The sequence below is a fragment of the Myxine glutinosa genome, chromosome 1 (genome assembly GCF_964187855.1).
Source record: "Myxine glutinosa chromosome 1, kmMyxGlut1.1, whole genome shotgun sequence".
Lineage (NCBI taxonomy): Eukaryota > Metazoa > Chordata > Myxini > Myxiniformes > Myxinidae > Myxine > Myxine glutinosa.
The window spans coordinates 258,611,280-258,630,060 of record NC_136261.1 but is presented as its reverse complement, the minus strand read 5'-3'; the positions used below and the strand labels follow the sequence as shown (position 1 = coordinate 258,630,060).

The 18,781-nt window shown below is 48.8% G+C and overlaps 1 protein-coding gene across 4 annotated transcripts in view; it reads right to left on the bottom strand.

Annotated features, from left to right (window-relative positions):
- Positions 1–18,781, bottom strand: part of AQR (aquarius intron-binding spliceosomal factor) — a 172,743-nt gene that overhangs the window by 83,084 nt on the left and 70,878 nt on the right. For all 4 annotated transcript variants that reach the window (XM_068103356.2, XM_068103357.2, XM_068103359.2 and 1 more), the window contains exon 13: positions 4,137–4,250. In XM_068103356.2, the coding sequence (XP_067959457.2) occupies positions 4,137–4,250 (114 nt within the window). The remainder of the gene's footprint in view (positions 1–4,136; positions 4,251–18,781) is intronic.

Genomic DNA, 18,781 nt, shown 5'->3' with positions numbered 1-18,781 from the left:
CCGGGCGGGCGAAGCTGCCGGCTAAAGAACGCCAGCGGTTGCCAGGCACCATGCACCCATTGCTCGTACACCGCGCCCACCGCGTAGTCCGAGGCGTCGGAGGTGAGGGCGATCGGTGCATCGGGCGCCGGGTGCGCGAGCATGGTGGCGTTGGCCAGGGCGAGCTTCGCGCCCGAGAACGCCGCGTCCATCTGCCCGGTCCAGGTAACGTCACCTTTGCCCGGCCTCCCTCGAAGGGCCTCGTGTAAGGGGCGCAGGAGCTGGGCGATGCGGGGCAGGAACCGATGGTAAAAGTTTACCATGCACAGGAACTCCTGGAGCCCCTTGATCGTGCGGGGGCGCGGAAACCCCTTCACCGCCTCCACCTTGGCCGGTAGGGGGACGGCCCCATGCCTGGTGACGCGGTGCCCCAAAAAGTCGATGCTGGTGACGCCAAACCGGCACTTGGCGGGGTTCACGATGAGGCCATGCTGGCCCAGGCGTTCGAAGAGCGTGCGGAGGTGATGAAGGTGCTCTTCACAGGACGCGCTGGCGACGAGGATGTCGTCCAGGTAGACGTACAAAAAATCCAAGCCGCGCAAGACGCTGTCCATTATGCGCTGGAACACCTGAGCCGCATTTTTCAAACCGAAGGGCATCCGAAGAAATTCGAAAAGCCCGAACGGCGTGATGACAGCCGTCTTCGGGATGTCCTCCGGCCTGACAGGAACCTGATGGTAGCCGCGCACGAGGTCCACCTTTGAAAAGAAGGACATGCCCGCCAACCAGGAGGAGAAGTCCTGTATGTGGGGGACGGGGTAGCGGTCGGGGGTGGTGGCGTCGTTGAGGCGCCGGTAGTCCCCGCACGGTCGCCATCCCCCGCCGGGCTTGGGCACGATGTGGAGCAGCGACGCCCACGCGCTCTCGGAGCGCCGCACGATGCCGAGCCGCTCCAGCGTGGCGAATTCCGCTTTCGCTACCGCAAGCTTCGTCGGCTCGAGGCGGCGTGCCCGGGCGTAGACCGGTGGCCCGGCGGTGGGGATGTGGTGTTCCACCCCGTGCTTGACGGTCCCTGCCGAGAAGGTCGGCCGCGTGAGGGCCGGGAAACCCGCGAGGAGGCGGGTGAATTCGTCCGCTGCCGGAAGCGTACAGATCAACCTGGCCGGAACCGAACCGCTCAGCAAGCCGCTTGATGAGCCGCTCTGTGAGCTGCTCAACGAGCCCGGCAGCGCGCACGCGAGCGAGCTGAACGTCTCAGCCTGGACAAGCCTTCTGCGCTTTACATCGACCAGTAATCCATTAGCACATAAGAAGTCCGCGCCGAGCAGTGCCATGGGCACGTCGGCCGTAACGAACGACCAACGGAAAACCTGCCCTCCGAACCGCAGGGAGAGACAGCGTTTTCCGTACGTGCGTATAGACGTACCATTGGCCGCAAGCAACGCGGGACCTCGGCCCGCGGTTTGCTTGTCGGACGTACCGGCAGGGACGACACTCACCTGCGCTCCCATGTCGCACAGGTAACGGCGCCCGGACAAGGTGTCCGTTATGTACAGAAGGCTGTTTGAATTGCCGACGCTCACAGTTGCTACCGAGCGTCGGCTCGCCCGTTTCCCGACCTGCCGAATGAGCACGGCGGGCGACACTGCCGAGCCTCGTGGCCGAACTTGGCGTGGAAGAAACACCAGGTGGGCGGCTGCGGCGTCGGAGGCTGCGGTTTTCTTCGTGGCGGCGGAGGTAGTGGTGGGCGGGGCGTGGCGGCGGACACGAGGTGCGGTGCATCAGGGAAAGCCTCGGGAGCCTCGGGAGCGGCGACCGCGCTAAGACTCGCCTGCGTGTCCAAAGCCGCGTAGTATTTGTCGGCCTCGGCAGCGAGCGCACGGGGTTCCGTTAACGCGGAACCGGCCAAAGCGAGGCGGGCTCGTGCTGGCAGCTGGCGTCGAAATAACGCCCGGAATAGAGCGTTCGGGGTTTCGTCGCCCATGAGCGCCAGCATATGATCCATACGGACCGACGGTCGCGTGTCCCCGATCTCGGGGAGGTCCAAGAGGCGATCGGCCCATGCGTCCACCGTAAGGCCGAACGTGGCGAGGAGGAGACGCTTGACCGCCTCGTACTTGCCGTCGGCAGGTGGATCCCTTAGGACCGATACGACGTGGGTGGCCGTGCCGGGCCCGAGGGCGGCGACCACGTGGCAGTACATGGTCTCGTCCACCGTGATGCCTCGAAGTCGGAACTGGGCTTCTGCCTGCAGGAACCAAACTTCGGCTTGTGACTCCCAGAATTCGGGGAGCTTGATGGAGACCGCGTTGGTAGCCATTGTTGCGGCGGTTTCGGGTGGTCAGCGACGGCTGACTCGAATGTCGGTCACCAATGAAGTGCGCGGTGCTATGCGCGCGACTTGCTACCAAGGAGGAAGCGGACAACGCGGTAAGTTTAATGTTCTTTATTAAAAGAGGTCACTGTAGCACTGGCGCGCTCCGGGCTGCGCGCCCGGTGTATATCCTGAGGCCACGCCTACCCCTTGGCATGGCCGCCGCCCACTTGGTGCGCGGAATGATGTCACCACGCCAGTGAGCTTCCGTGTCCGCCACAACAAAACCTTTGTTTTTGATTCAGAACTTAATATATCCTTTGAAATCAGAAAATAAAAATAAATGGACAAAATTGTCCAAATTGCTGTGACAAAACATGGACAATTGACAAAATTGTTGACACCCTAGACTTAATATTGCGCAGCACAGCCTTTGGACAAATTAACTGCAGTCAAGCGCTTCCTATAGCCATGAATGAGTTTCCTACACCTCTCTACTGGAAGTTTGGCCCACTCTTCTTGTGCAAACTGCTCCAGTTCTCCCAGATTTGAAGGGTGCCTTCTCCCAACTGCTGTTTTCAGATCTCCCCACAGGTGTTCAATGGGATTTAGATCTGGACTCATTGCTGGCCACTTCAGAACAGTCCAGCGTTTTGTCTTGAACCATTCCTGGGTGCTTTTTGAAAGATATTTGAGGTCATTTTCCTGCTCCAAGACCCATGACCTTCAACGGAGACACAGCTTTCTGACACTCGGTTGAACATTGCGCTCCAAAATGCCTTGGTAATCTTCCGATTTAAAGATGCCATGCAAGGCACCCAGTGCCAGAGGCAGCACAGCAACCCCAAAACATCACTGAACCACCTCCATGTTTGACTGTAGAGAAAGGTGTTCTTTTCTTTGAAGGCTTCATTTTGTTTTCTGTAAATATAGAGATGATGTGCTTTCCCAAAAAGCTTTAATTTGGTCTCATCTTTCCACAGGACATTCTCCCAGAAGGATTTTGGCTTGTTCAGGTGTGTTTTGGGAAACTCCAGTCAGGCTTTCTTATGTCGCTCTCTCTCAGCAGTGGAGTCTCCTGGGTCTCCTACCAGAGGCCCCCTTTCATTGAGTTGGCGGCGGATGGTGCGAGTTTAAACTGTCGTACCTTGTGTCTGAAGGTCAGCTTGAATCTGTTTGGCAGTTGATCGAGGTGCTTTCTCCACGATTCGAACAATCATTCGCTGCAATCTTCGAACAAGTTTTCTCTTGCGGCCACATCAAGAGAGGTTTGCTTCAGTGCCATGGGCCTTAAACTTCCTGATAACATTGCGTATGGTGGACACAGGAACATCAAGGTCTCTGGAGATGGACTTGTAGCCTTGAGATTGTCCATGCTTGGCTACAATCTTGTGTCTGACCTCCTCAGACAATTCTCTGGTTTTCTTTCTTTTCTCCATGCTCATTGTGGTACACACGGTGACACAAAACAGCAGAATGACTCCTTTTCTCCATTCAAGCTGGTTGGTGCCAATAACATTGTCCAGGCCATTTTATGATTTCTGTGTGGAATAAGCTAAGATTTAGTAGTTTTTTCAGCATTTTTTGTCTTGTTCCACTGCAAACCAAAGAAATACATATGTGGACACCAAAATATTTTTAATTTCAACAATTCTGGAAGAAATGATGCATTATTTGAAAAAAGTGCAAGGGTGCCAATATTTTGGCCACGACAGTAGCATTCATTTTCCTTGTGCTTTTAACCAGCCTTCCCTCCACCCTGGTCTGATAAACCAAATGTTCATACACAAACATGTGACCTGCCCAGCTTTAAGGCGACTTAAGTTTAAGTATTATTAGGTACCTGCAATGATGTGATCCGATCATAATGTGTGTTGGTCATCTCACGGTCAGTTAAGGCATTGCCAGACTGGTCATTTATTTCAAAACCAACGTAAAACTTCAACATGTCCAGGAGCTGTGAAAGGGAGAGCACGTGATGAATCAGTGAGTGAACCTCGATATCATCTATTAATATTACTTTGAAAAGCCTCATAAGAAAATGGTAGATCTTCAATGTTGCAATACCCATAGGCCTTGTGTAAATAAGCAAGACATGATAAACTTAGAAAATGTTCGTAAAAAACTGGTTGCAGCTTGGAAGGATCAATACTAAAAACTGAAGACACCATGATCTAGTATCGCTGTCCAGTATGCGAGGGTTCATAACAAAGCAAAATTAAATTTGCCAAGCTTCCAAAAGCAAGTCTCCTTTTGTCCATTTGCAATTGGCAGGGCCAACTTAACAGAGCACACTATCAAGCTCCAATATCTTATAACCCACTCTATGTGAGTGTAAGAAAAGGGCAACACAGGTATGTGAGCACCCCAAACGTGCAGGGACAACGCAAAGTTGAGCCAATTTTAAATGACATTTTTGTTTGCATCGGTGCTTGTCCCAAAGATGCAGGAACTTTCCTGGGAAGTAAACATAAGTTACGCATATGCAAGTTGCATTTTCAACACAAACACACATGCTCCATGAACTCAATTTCCCTTCTCATCCCTAACTCCAAACCCCACCTCATATGCAGCACACACAAGCATTTAAATTACAGGTGTTTTAACATAAAGCACGAGGTTAAAGCTTGGCCATAGACAATATAAAGCCTCGTCAAAGAGCATACAGACAGAGAGAAACGGGGCAACTGTTGGACATACCAAGCATGGGAATTAACGAACAGGGAAAAAGGAAATAAAGGTAAGCAGGAAACATAGTAACATGCAAGTAAGAGGGTTGAGTTAGGTCGGGTTCATGGGGGTAGAAAGATCATCAGTTGGGATTGGGAGTGGGTGGAGGGAATTACTGTAATAACCCATGAATTCCAGAGAATATGGGAAAGGTAGGAGGGCTGGTGTAGAAGATGGATCTACACCCAGGAGAGGGGTTAAAACAGAGAAATAGGCCTTGTGCTTCGGCCACACTGTGGGAGATACAAAATGTTGAGGGTTTTTACATTTCACAAAATCCAGGAGACACGGATATGATGAGCAATGGACAGCCAGAGGGCTTGTTGGTTCTGAATAGTTGATTTCTCAAGGAATGATGGAGGAAGCTCAGTCTGTGGCTGGCTTAGGAGGCCCGCTTTGCTATATGGTCAGCCAGGAAAGGTAATGGCTGATGTTGAGGCCGAAAAGTTCAATAAACCCCTTCCAATGGATGACCACGGAAAAGGATAGATGGGTTAGTGAGATTTGACAGAATTGAAGGACATGTTCCATCTATCACTCCAGCATCTAACCAATTCCAGATGGGCAAAGAGTGACGCTGCTGCAGTTTGGGATGAAAGTACTGGAAGACACAATGTGGAGTCTTCTGTGAAAAGAAGAGATGGCTTCTGGGAGCTGTGAACAATGTACAAAAGGAACAAGACTGGACCCATCCCACCCAAAACTGGACCCTGAAGGCGAGAACAAGACTGAACAAGACTGCTGTTACTGACTGTGTAGCAGCACTCCACTGGAATGGTGATACAACACAATACACCATAGTGCAGCAAAGGGTAGAATCGTTTGCATAGTACAGCATTTTATAGCATAGTGCAGCAACAGATAGGATAACGCAACATGGTATGACATAGTGCGAGACAGAATTGGACAAAAACACATGTTGCAACATCACAATCTAGGTTATCACAGCATAGTGTATGTCAATACCGTTTATTGTTCGTTTTTTTTGTTTGTTTTGTTCGGAGAATAAGGATACAGACGGAAACTCCAAGGAGGGAAAACTGGACAATTGGAAGGAAAAGGGATTTGGGCACAGTTAACAAGGGTATAAGAGATCATGGTTTTGGATTGGCGACAATCTAAGATGGTGGTGAACAGCTTTCGTGAAGACAAGAAGGGAAGAATGACATTGAAGAGGATGTGAAAGTTGATACCACAGGTAGGAAAAAGAGGAACAAATGAGTGGAGGTGTGCAGTGATCCTGGATTTAAGCAGTTTTACGAGAAGGGGGTTGATGGTGGACCATGTGTGCCTTGCAGAAATCTGGAGGGGGACAAAGCATGGAAAGAGCAGAGGGTGCGTGAACATAATGCCTAGGTCACACATAGGCAGATATTTTGGCGACTACCGGCGACTGCCGGCGATCAAGATTTTTCGGCGACTACTGGCGATGTCGGGCGGTCAAATATGGTCAGGCGGCAGTATGGCGACTGCAGGCGGCCACATTGCGCCTGCATTGCGACGACGCCCCGAGTGGGATGGCGACTGTCGAAGATCGACGACGACTGCATTGCGGATGCACGGCGGCAGCGTGGCGACAGTCTGGCGGCTAGATTACGACCGATGGCGGATCGCGGCGACTGCATTGGGGCCGGGTGGCGGTGTACTCCGACGTCCGCAAGACTGCAATAAGACCGCCGGCGATTGGAGACGATTCACACAACGTTTTTAATCTTTATCTCTCTATTTTACATTTCACTTTATTCATTTCAATGATGTATGACATGAAGCATAAAGATGTTTGATGTGCAATTTATAAAGTTAATAAAGATGTATCATTGTAATGTAATTGTTGGAACCCATCTGTGGATCGGTCCCATCGGCCGATGGGTCTGGCCCATCTGTGGATGCACGAGAAATGACGGTGCAGACCCATCGGCCGATGGGTCTGCGCCATCTGCGGATGTGTTGTTCACCTTGAAGGAATGTGTATGCATCAATGGTGGATGAGTATGTTTATTTGAACCTAAAAATAAGCAATTGATGTCATAAATGTTTATAAAGCAGTCCGTGACATGTGGTTTGTCGATAACCGTTTGTCGATAAGATAAAAATAAGATAATGTCGCTCCATTTAAATAAGATAATGTCGCTCTCCATTGTTTATATGGCAATTCCTGGCACCATTCTGTGGGGCAATTGCGGAAGACTATGAGCGACTGGGTTGCGGTCGCTTTATGCTCTTATTACGGATACCGACGACAGCATGGCGGCTCCATCACGACAGCATGGCGGATTTTTTTCCATTGCGACTGAGCGCGCCGTTTTTAAACATTTTAAAAACTTTTTGGCCCCTTTGCGACTCTTGCCGACGGCAGCCGACCTGGGGAGGATAACCGCGACTACAGGCGACCGTCCATTACGGTTTCATTACGATTGTCGGCGGATGGTGGCGATTTTTTCAGTCGCCAGTAGTCGCCGACAAATCCGCCTATGTGTGACCTAGGCATAAAGGAAGCGGGAGACGGCAGAGAAAGACCATCGACCTGTCTGTGATGGCGACGTGATAGATCCATAGACTCAGCTTCATTGCGGGCGATTTGCAAAAATCTTGAAAGGCTTGGTTTCCATGGCATCAAGCTGAGCAAGATGTGAGGCAGGGGATCCAGCCCAAAGGGGCGAGCAGTGCTCCATCAAGCTGTGGATAAGGCCTTGTAGGTGGATGGGTGAATAGGACTTCAGGTGTGCCAAGGAAGGACTTTGTCCAGTCCCATCGACAGCTGGCTTCAGAGTTCAACTTTGAAATATAGTTTACCCAAGAAAAATCATGGCTGAAAGTGAAACCCAGGAGTTTCAATCACTGAACTTCCTCAAGAGGATTGTTCAGAAAGTAGATAGGAGAGTTTGTCAGATGGTCCCTTCGGACAGAGACAGTGAGAGTGTAACATTTGTCAGGATTGATTGAAATATACATTCCAAAAATACTGATTTTGGGGGGCAATGCCCACCCTCTACCCATTACACCCTCACAGGACTCGATTACTTTTTAATGCCGTGAACAAACTTTGGTACATCACGGGTGGTGAAGGTTGTGCTGAAGTTTCATCGAAATAGTGTGTGTAGTTTCAGAGGAAAAAGCAAATTCCTATTTTGGGAGGTCAAACCTGGATCCACGTTGACCCCCAGTAGACCTCCTTAGACCCACCTCAGACCCCGATTTTTTTTAATGCCGTGAACAAACTTTAGTCATAACATAACAAATATCATTTGTGCCAAATTTGGTCGCAATCCAATCAGTGGTTTCGGAGAAGAAGTTTCAAGTGTTTACGGACGGACGGACGACATGCCATCGCATAAGCTCCCCTGAACTTCGTTCTAGGTGAGCTAATAATAGGACTGGATTTTGTTTAATTATCATGACAAGCAAAGTATCTGTCCTTAAAGACTGGTTAATTCCCCCACTTTTGTGATTCCTACCTTATAATACAGTACAGGCTTCCACCAAGTGGCGCTATACGATACACGTACATGGACAATTTGCGTGCTCCACCTTCTTGAACCTTGAAAATTTTTATCGCCTAAAAGCTCCCTGGACACAATCCGAGGACAACCACCAGTTTTAAACTCATTCCATCCAGTGGTTTAGGAATACAAAGTCAAACAAAGAAACAAACAAAAAACCCACAAGCTGACTCTTCATCAATTTATATACACACTAGCAGAAGGCATTGCCGGGCGGGGGAGGGGAGGGGGAGAGGGAAGGGGAGGGGAGGGGAACGGGGGGAGAGCGAGCCCCTTGGTAAAGCGAGCGATTTTTTTTTTCATAGCGTCATAGCGTTTTTTTTTTTCATAGCGTCATAGCGTTCATAGCGTCATAGCGTCATAGCGTTCATATCGTTCATAGCGTTCATAGCGTTTCATAGCGTCATAGCGATTTTTTTTTTCATAGCGTCATAACGTCATATCGTTCATAGCGTTCATAGCGTTTCATAGCGTCATAGCGTCATAGCGTCATAGCGTCATAGCGTTCATAGCGTTTCATAGCGTCATAGCGATTTTTTTTTTCATAACGTCATAGCGTCTTAGCATTCATAGCGTCATAGCGTCATCACGTGATCGCTCTGAGCGAATCAGCGCCCACCTGCTCTGATTCCGTTGATTCCGTGCGCTGAAATGCACTGAGGTAAATATGAAAAAAAAATATGGATGGTCAAATATTTTGAGTTCGGCCATGTTCGTCCCAGGCTCAATGGCCATGTCTATGCCAAATATCAAGCACGTAAGCCTCTCCGTTTAGGAGTCTATCGGTAACATTACACACACACACACACACACACACACACACACACACACACACACACACACACACACACACACACACACACACACACACACACACACACACACACACACACACACACACACACACACACACACACACACACACACACACACACACACCATCCCCTGCTGTGGGATCTTTAGTGTCTTGAACATGCAGACATGACAGCTGGGTTAACAGGTTTACATCCCTATAATGTCACAGTAGAGATACTACCCATTCTTCCTACTCTATCAATACACCAGAATGGAGCTTTTTGTCCCGTCCAACCTTGTCAGAGAGCGAATTCTGAAGAAACCCACCTCAAAGATAGGAAAACTACCTTTGACTCAAAAGTCCTTCCGTACTCATAAGCATATTTTTGCAGTTCAGCCCCGAAAGCAATTGTAACCAACATGCAGGTCCCAAGATTAGTTATCTCTCTCGTAAGTATTCATTCAAGTAGTCCTTCCATTTTGTCGAGTCGGGTCCAGCAGGACACATTGTGTTGTGAGGGGTTAAGCTAGGTTTTTCCCTTTATTTCCCCCATAAGCCCAACTAAAGGCACGAGAGCTATTTCACGCCATAATCAGCGGAAATCCTTTACACCTGCGCTCTGCATGAGGTACAACCTCTGCAAAGCAACTGGCAAAGCATCCACAGGATTTCCCGACATAAAGAGCAAATCACTACATAAACGTGCTGTTTGTCAGAAGCAACGAGAGCCGAGCGGTTGAGGCAATGAGAAAGAAACCCGGGGAGGAGACCGAGAGCGACCACAAGGGCAATCAGCTCGTGGAGATCCTGGAGGAGGTGACCTCAGTGCAGGAGGAGCCAGGCAGAGCGGAGCTGAGCTGTGGGGCAAGGCTGGCAGAATGGAGCTCAGGGCAAGACATAAATCCTTTCACGGTGTAGAGTGCATTGTGGTGACCTTGGGGCAAGTCGATTACCACCTCCAAAATAAATACCCCCACAATCACAAAGTAACTTCTTCTCTCCACCCCACCCCTAAGCAACTGGGAGACAGGAGCATAACAGTTCTCGTTTAGTGAGGCCAGAGGGCGTACAAACCTAGATCTGCTTCTATCTTCTTTCGCCGTTATGGACGTGTCTGATGGGTACCCTCTATTGTGTATAGCTGGTAGGTAAGGCATAGGATCAAGTCTGCATCTCGTCCATTTTCTTTTCGGCCTGTAAATATTGCTGCACGCTTCATTGCTGTGATTGCTTGTGCATTTTAGATCGGCATTCCCCCACTGTTGCCTTTGCGTGCAACCTCCCCACCTTCCCCTCCCCCCCCCCACCCCCCACCTGCCAGCCTCTCCCCTCCACCCCACCACCCATTGAACATTAATGTCCTTGAGTACCCTCCCTCCTTGGTTTTGCATAATTATACCTATTTTTATAAGTAATAAATCCCTTGTTGACATTCCTTTCCAATCTGTGTGTTCATCCTTTCCTCCATTGATCCAGCACTGTTCACAAGTTAGGTTAGACTTGGGAGATTGTAATTCCCCAATTAATTGGCTCATTACGGTTTGGCATGCACCAAGAAGCTGTAAGCCAAGCTCAGGCCGCCCTAATTAAGATCTACTTAAGATAAGACGAGTCAGGAGACCACGATGGTTCACGAGCGGGCGGTATTCAATTACAAAGAATGAATGAATGAATGATCGCTTTAAGGCCATTTTCCCTGCTACAGCGGGGGTTAGCCTTGCGGGCCCCATGACAATCATGGTTCCCTGTTTGAGGCAATGTTTTTATGACCGGATGCCCTACCTGACGCCAACCCTTAGTCGCCTCTTACGATGCGCAGGGATACGGTGCACCTATTCTAAACCGGGGTACACACCGGGATCATTCATCCCAGCAAACTGGTACTCAAAGTACCAGTATTCAATGACAAAGGACGGACTATAACCGAAACAGGCCCGGACTGGGAGGGCGTCGGGGGCGCACGTGACAGGTGTCGGCCCCCGACATGCGGTGTACATGCCTATTTACAAAGGGCACCAATGCGTTGCGTGCGCAGGCCTTCAAGAGCCAGCTGCACGTAATTGTGTGTGGTGCTGGCCTGGAAATGTCAAAACGAAGGTTACTGACCTTGAAATGAGATAGAAAATCATGTATAATCAGTTATGAGGTTAGTTAGCTACATAATACCGAAACTTCGTTCGTTCTTCGACCACGTGTTTCTCCCCCATTTCCCCAGATAGTTTTCACTGTTATTAACCTTCAATGTTTGCACTTTCCCCTCAAGTTCTGTATTCCATCATATATTATAACACCTTTTTCTTCTTCTTCTTTAAAAGGCTGCTTTCGACTTGCTAACCAAATCCATTCATCCCAAAAAAAAATTCCATCTCCTCTGGTGCCTTTTTTCTACATTCCCGAAACTCTCCTGTGCTCCATCCTCCATCCAGCGTCCTCAAACGTATTTTTAACTCGAAGGTCACAAGAAACTCATTTTGCAATAAATGTTCGTTTCCCATTAATCGTACACTTTCTAGAATCCAATCTCACCCCTCCCCTCCAAATCTTCCCCATAAACCCTCCCCTCCAAATCTTCCCCATCACCCTTCCCCTCCAAATCTTCCCCATCACCCATCCCTTTCAAATCTTCCCCCTTTCCCCTCCCCTCCTAATCCTCCCCATCACCCATCCCTTTCAAATCTCCCCCCTTGCTCCCTCCCTCCTAAACTACCCCCTCACCCCTCCCCTCCAAGACTCCCCCTCACCCCTCCCCTCCTAGACTCCTCCCTCACCCCTCCCCTCCAAATCTCCCCCATATCCCATCCCTTTCAAATCCCTCCCCTTGTCCCTTCCCTCCCAAACTCCCCCCTCGCCCCTCCCCTTCAAATCTCCCCACCCTCATTTCTTCTCAATTTCCCCCCTCTCACTCCCCCTCCTCAAAGCGTCCTCCCCGCTTCTTCCCCCTTCCAACTCTCACCTCCATCTCCCCCAACCTTCTGCCTCGCTCATCCCCCTCCTCAAATAACACCTCATTGTGCCTCACCCAATCACCATCAAACCTTTTGTCCGCCCCATCCTTCCCTTTCTCCGAGCTATTCTGAAATCTCTGACACACCTTCAACAGCTCTCCCTACCTCTTCCACCTCTTCCACATCTTACCCTACCCCTCCTCCCCCCTGTTCTGTATCCGATGCTCCCCCTTCCTCTTCATTAACGGTATGGACCTCAAACATCCGGGGCCTTCGTTCAAACTTAACTGATCTCTCCATACAGGTTGCTTCTGTCAAACCAGACGTGATCTGCTTAACAGAAACTTTCCTCCTTCATGGTCTCTGATTCCTTAGTATCTCTCCCGGGTTACTCCCTCCTCCGGTATGATAGACCTGAGCCTCGTCCTGGAGGTGGGGTTGCTATCTTTATCAAAAACTCTCTTCCTCACTCGCCCTGCACTGCACTCTCTCCACCTCACCCCCAGGAATACCTCTGGCTACGGCTTCCCCTTCGCTCCCACCTCTTGTTCATATGTGTGTTGTACCATCCACCAAACAGTGATGACTCCATCGACATCTCGCTGTCTGATAATATGGACCAACTTCTATCTACTCATCCCAACTCTCTCTTCCTCATATGTGGTGATTTCAATTGTCACCATGCCAGTTGGCTGGGTGTGGGTACCTCTCTCACCAGCCATGGCTCCTCAGCAAAGGATTTCTGCGACTCACTGGGACTGACACAATCTGTCAATTTCCCGACCCGGATCTCAGTCAACGGAGCATCTTCTCTTCTGGGCTTGGTTATGACTAACTTCCCTGAAAATGTCTGCTGCTCTTCTTCTGCTCCAATCGGATCATCTGATCATGTCCTTGTTAAAGTGGACATCTCTCTGACCATTCTCAGGGAGCCTGCTCAGCGTCGACGAGTCTGGCGTTTCACTCAGGCCAACTGGCACAGTCTTCAAGCAGCCATCAATCATCTGGACTGGTCTCCCATCTCTACCACCTCTGACATCAACTCATCCTGGGAATTCTTCCAAAGTAAATTACTCTCTCTCATGCACAGATTTATCCCATCTCGTCTTCAGTTGTCATCCCCTTCTTCCTTTCGATGGTACACGGAATGTTGTGGTGAGGCTGTTGCCCAGAAACAACTTGCCTTCGTCTCCTGGAAAGCAAATCCAACGGAAGGAAATCTCATTTCCTTTCACAAAGCCCGAAACAAGTGTGTGTCCACCCTCAGGAGAGCCAGGAAACAATATCTCTCCGTTCTCAAGACCGAACTCTCTTATCTGTCTCCCTCTTACAAATCCTGGTGGCATCTGGTCAAATTTGTTTCTGGTGTTTGTTCCCCCTCCATCCCCTCCCTTACCTCAAACGGCTACACAGCTGACTCCGCACGTGAAAAAGCTGAATGCCTCAACTCTGTGTTTGCCTCCAAATCTTGTGTCCCAAACCCATCCCTCTCTGTACCCACCATACCCAGTCGTACCCAGCTGCTCCTGGACTCTGTGTCCTTTCCTCCTGACAAGGTGGAAAAGTTTCTGTCAACCCTCGACTCTGATTCTGCAAATGGACCTGACGGCATCAGCCCACAGGTCCTAAAATCATGTTCTTCCGCTCTTTCACTCCCTCTCTCTGTTCTCTTCACCCTCTCTTTTGCTCAAGGTCAACTGCCATCTGCTTGGAAATCAGCCAACATCACCGCTTTGCACAAAAAAGGTGCAAAAACAGATCCTAGCAACTACAGACCAATCAGCCTTCTCCCAATTATCAGCAAAGTCATGGAATTCCATCATTGCTTCGGATATGAAATCTTTCCTCTTCTCCAATGGCTTGATCTCTGATCATCAATTTGGTTTCAGACCAGGTCACTCTACTCTGGACATGCTGCTTCTGCTGTCTCAACAATGGATGGAGTTCCTCAATGCCAAACAGGAAATTAGAGCTGTCTCCCTCGACATATCACGTGCCTTCGATACGGTCTGGCACCCCGCTCTGCTCACCAAACTCCCCTCCTTTGGTATCCATGGAAATCTCCACGCATGGCTGGCGGACTTCCTCTCTAGTCGTCGTCGTGTGGCCCTGAATGGGTTTCTCTCATCTCCTCTTCCTGTTCAGGCTGGAGTTCCCCAAGGCAGTATTCTGGGCCCTGTGCTTTTTCTGGTCTTCATAAATGATCTCTCTGACTCTCTTGAAAATCCTCTCTATCTCTTTGCTGATGACTCCGCTCTCTGCCGCTCCATTCCTCATCCCTCAGATCGGCAGTCTGCAGCCTCCTCACTCTCTGCAGACCTGGACAAAATCACAGACTGGGCAAACAAGTGGAACATGTCTTTCAATCCTGACAAATCTCACGCTCTTACGATGTCTCTCCGAAAAGACCGACTGGACAACCCTCCCATCTACTTTCTGAATAATCCTCTCCAAGAAGTTCTGTCACTCAAGCTTTTGGGTCTCACTATCTGCCATGATCTTTCCTGGGAAAACCACATTTCCAAGCTGGCCTCCAAAGCCAGTCGCCGACTGGGCATCCTCCGTCGTGCGAAGTCCTTCCTTGGCACACCTGAGCTCCTCACCACATATAAGGCTTTCATCCGCAGCTCAAGGGAATACTGCTTTCCCCTCTGGGCTGGTGCTCCTGCCTCACACCTAGCTCGTCTTCACGCTGTTGAAACCAAAGCGTTCAGAATCATTGGAATCTCCCGCGATGACGTTATCTCCGAGGGCCTTTCACTTAATCACCGCAGGCAGGTTGGTGGTCTTTCCGTCTTCTACCGACTCCTCTCCGGCCTTGCTCCCCCAGCTCTCTCTGGGCACTGTCCCCCAAATATTCCTGCAGGTCGCACAAGATCTGCCTGCAACCCTCTTATGGTTAAACTGCCAAAATCAAGACTCTCTGCTCACCTTCACTCCTTCATTCCTCTTTTCTCCCGCCTCTGGAACAAACTCCCTCACTCTCTTCAATCCCACTCCTCCCTCCAGGTCTTTAAAACGGCTGTTCACCGCCATCTCTTATCTTCCCCAATCCAAAACCTTGATTTTTTCTACCCCCGCTAATTTCACCCCAAATCCACTTTTTTGAAGTGACTTTTGACTTCTTTCCTGGAAGTCCTTGGTGTCCTTGCGTTTTATACCTATCCTGCCTCCCCCCAGGCCCTCTTCCTCCCACACATCTCCCGATGTCCCTGCCCTCAAATGTTGTGTTTGTGTGCTTCCTCCCCTTCTCTCCCCATCTTGTCGACCGCTCCCCTTTTTATATACTTTGTTTGCTTGTTTGTTTGATTTGTTTGTTTGATAAATGTTAGCTCTTTCACGAGCCTCGACTCTGTATCCAAAAAAAAAAAAAAAAAAAATTCGGTTTGATTCCAACAACTTTGAAAATTTGACCTTTGTGACCTTCAAAGGTCAAAGATTCTGAAATTTGTTGGAAAACTTGTATTTCATGATGTATGATTGTATGTGATAATATAAGATCAGGTATGACATTTTACCCTATCAGGAAGCGAACAATGTAATAAAACCATCAAAAATCGACTTTTCTAAATTTTGTGACCTTGTGACCTTGACCTTGGGGCGAAAATGAAAAATCGAGCTCCGTGGGGCTAGACACATGACATTGGCCTAACCAAGTACCAAAACCCCTGTCAGATTCCACCAAACCCCTCGGAGAAGATGTAGCTTGAACTCGATTACCTCCTAAAAAGACATCTCATTCGGGCGTGGCTCCGCCCACAATGGGCGCAATACGCCCACTCTAGGCAGGACACAGCTAGATCATGATATCAACCTCCCACCCAAGTTTCATCAAGACCGGATGATATCATCGGGTAGTTATGCTGCGGACAAACAGACAGACACAAAGACAGACACAAAGACAGACACAAAGACAGACACAAAGACAGACACAAAGACAGACACAAAGACAGACACAAAGACAGACACACACCCATGACGAATATAGTGGTCACTCTGTTTGATAACTCGTGAACCGATTGGTGCATGGCCGAGGGCATGTTCGTTGCATGGTACATGTGAGCGGTGGTTAGAAGGAGAACCCTGAGACCGCGTGGTGTACCAATAATTGGTGCTCGCAGTTGGCTGGCAACCTTCAGTGGTACGAAGTTATTTGTGCTCAGTACATTCGAGAACCAGGGATTGCCCCTCGTAGTACACCCGAAACCCGTAGCAGTAACAATATATAAGCCTGGTGTTGGCTTTATGGATAAGGTTGTTGGCTTAGGATCTTCTAGGTTCTTGAATTTGAACCACAGCTGTGCGGTGCCGTTAAATAACACCAGGTTGCTTGATCACCAGGTTGCAGGTAAACCTGTCATCCTTCCGTGGTCGGCAATATAAGTACCAGATTACTGGTAACAGGGAGGCATTGCATCAGTAGCACAGCTGTGCTCCCAGCAATGATGCAACTAACAGCCACAGGCTGCACACAAAATGTCTTTTATAAGCATATATTTTGCCAAAATTTACACACAGCAGCAATTTTAGGGCCTCTGTGAATGTGAAATATATCAGGAATAATAATTATGCCACTTTCAGTAACAATGTGCAAAATGATGAAATATGTTAAATGAAAAACTATTTCAAAATGTGACCAAAATAATTGTCTTTTACACTTAAAATCTGCCATCATGAATCATGTACCCGAAGCAAATCAGCCACATTAACTGGAGTTATTGCTCATATGTAGTGGAAGGCAAAACTGCACAAATTAAAGTGAAAAAGCTCATATCTTATTTTAATTTCCCTCCCCGTCACAGTCCTCCCCCCCCCCCCCCAATCCCCACCCCATTATAGAATGCATGTCTGTACCATGTTTACACCTTTAGCGTCACTCGATAAAAGCTAGTGTGTGCTTGCACATACTGTTATATAATAACCTTGTGCGCGTGCATTGCACATAGTTACAAATCTAAAAACAACAAGCGTTACGCCTCGGTCCCCCGTCGGGGAAGTGATGTGAGTTGACAAAGTGGAACACGCAGAAAACATGCTATGATATGATATTTCGCTCACAAGGGTCAGACAAACATGGAGGCGGCCATCTTGGATTTTGACGTGGCGACCCAATTTTCAATAGCGTTCTCCCTTATGCCGAGATACACCCACACACCAAATTAGAAGTTGGTACTTTGCTTATTTTTCAAGATATTCATCTCACAAGTTTCAGACATACATGGCAGCGGCCATCTTGGCTTTTGACGTGGCGACCCGATTTTAAACAGCGTTCTTGCTTGTGCCTAGATACACCCACACACCAGATTAGACGTTGGTACTTCGCTTATTTTTCGAGATATTTCGCTCACAAGTTTCAGACATATGTATGGTGGCGGCCATCTTGGATTTTGACGTGGCGACCCAATTTTCAATAGCGTTCGTCCTTATGCCGAGATACACCCACACACCAAATTAGAAGTTGGTACTTCGCTTATTCTTCAAGATATGCAGGTTACAAGGTTCAGACATACATGGCATCAGACATACATGGCGGCGGCCATCTTGGATTTTGACGTGGGTTGCACCCACACACCAAATTCGAATGCGGTCCTTCGCTTACGCACGCACACACGCACGCCCGCACGCCGCACGCAAACAGGCACGGACGGACGGACGGACGGACGGACGGAGGGGAAAGCCATTGTCCCCCTTTCGCTCCGCTGAGCGACGGGGGACAAAAACAAACTAGAACGGCACTCGGTGGAGTGCTAACCTCCGCTAGGCCAAACAGTTTACGTTTTGCATCCCACCGATCGGCTGGATCTGCAATTGGACCTAAACCAAAATCGAATCAAGTTGTTATCGTCACCGACCCACCTCATCCACCAAGTTTTGTCATAATCCATCCACAACTGTTTGAAATATAACGAGCATTGTAAACCAAAATTTGTACAGCTATGTAAGGTTACATACACAAAGAAGAGGAATCCACAGCAGTATAAATAAAACGTGTAGTGGTGAAAACCCACAAGTCTGGGAAAGGAAAAACGACACATTCATTTTGCGAGGCTTCATAAACTTTGGCACAGCACGGAGTGCTGATAGGAGAAGCAGAGTGCAAATTACCATGCTGTGAACCTGTCGCAGACAACTGACGCCTATTTTACATCTCAAACTGAAGAGACAGTCACAGCTCTGTCATCTACTGCTGCAAATTACTTCCGAAAACATTTTGACCAATATAGGCCAGACAAAAAATATACAGTGGTCTTCATAAATCTAAAAGGTGTTTAAAGGAGTTCTGTCAGTGCGAAAACAACAAGTGGCAGTGACATACTTTGCGCAATGTCAAACGAGGTTGGAGAGACAGAGTGTTTTCAAAGCATCAATGCAAGGTCTTAGAAAATGATCCAAACCAAAGGAATCCAAAACCACGTACGCGGTTACTCACTATTGCAGACACAAGAACAATTGTGTACGGGCAAGTGATTCCACAAAAAGAAAATACGACTTTTAAAAATAAGCGCTAACCCCATCC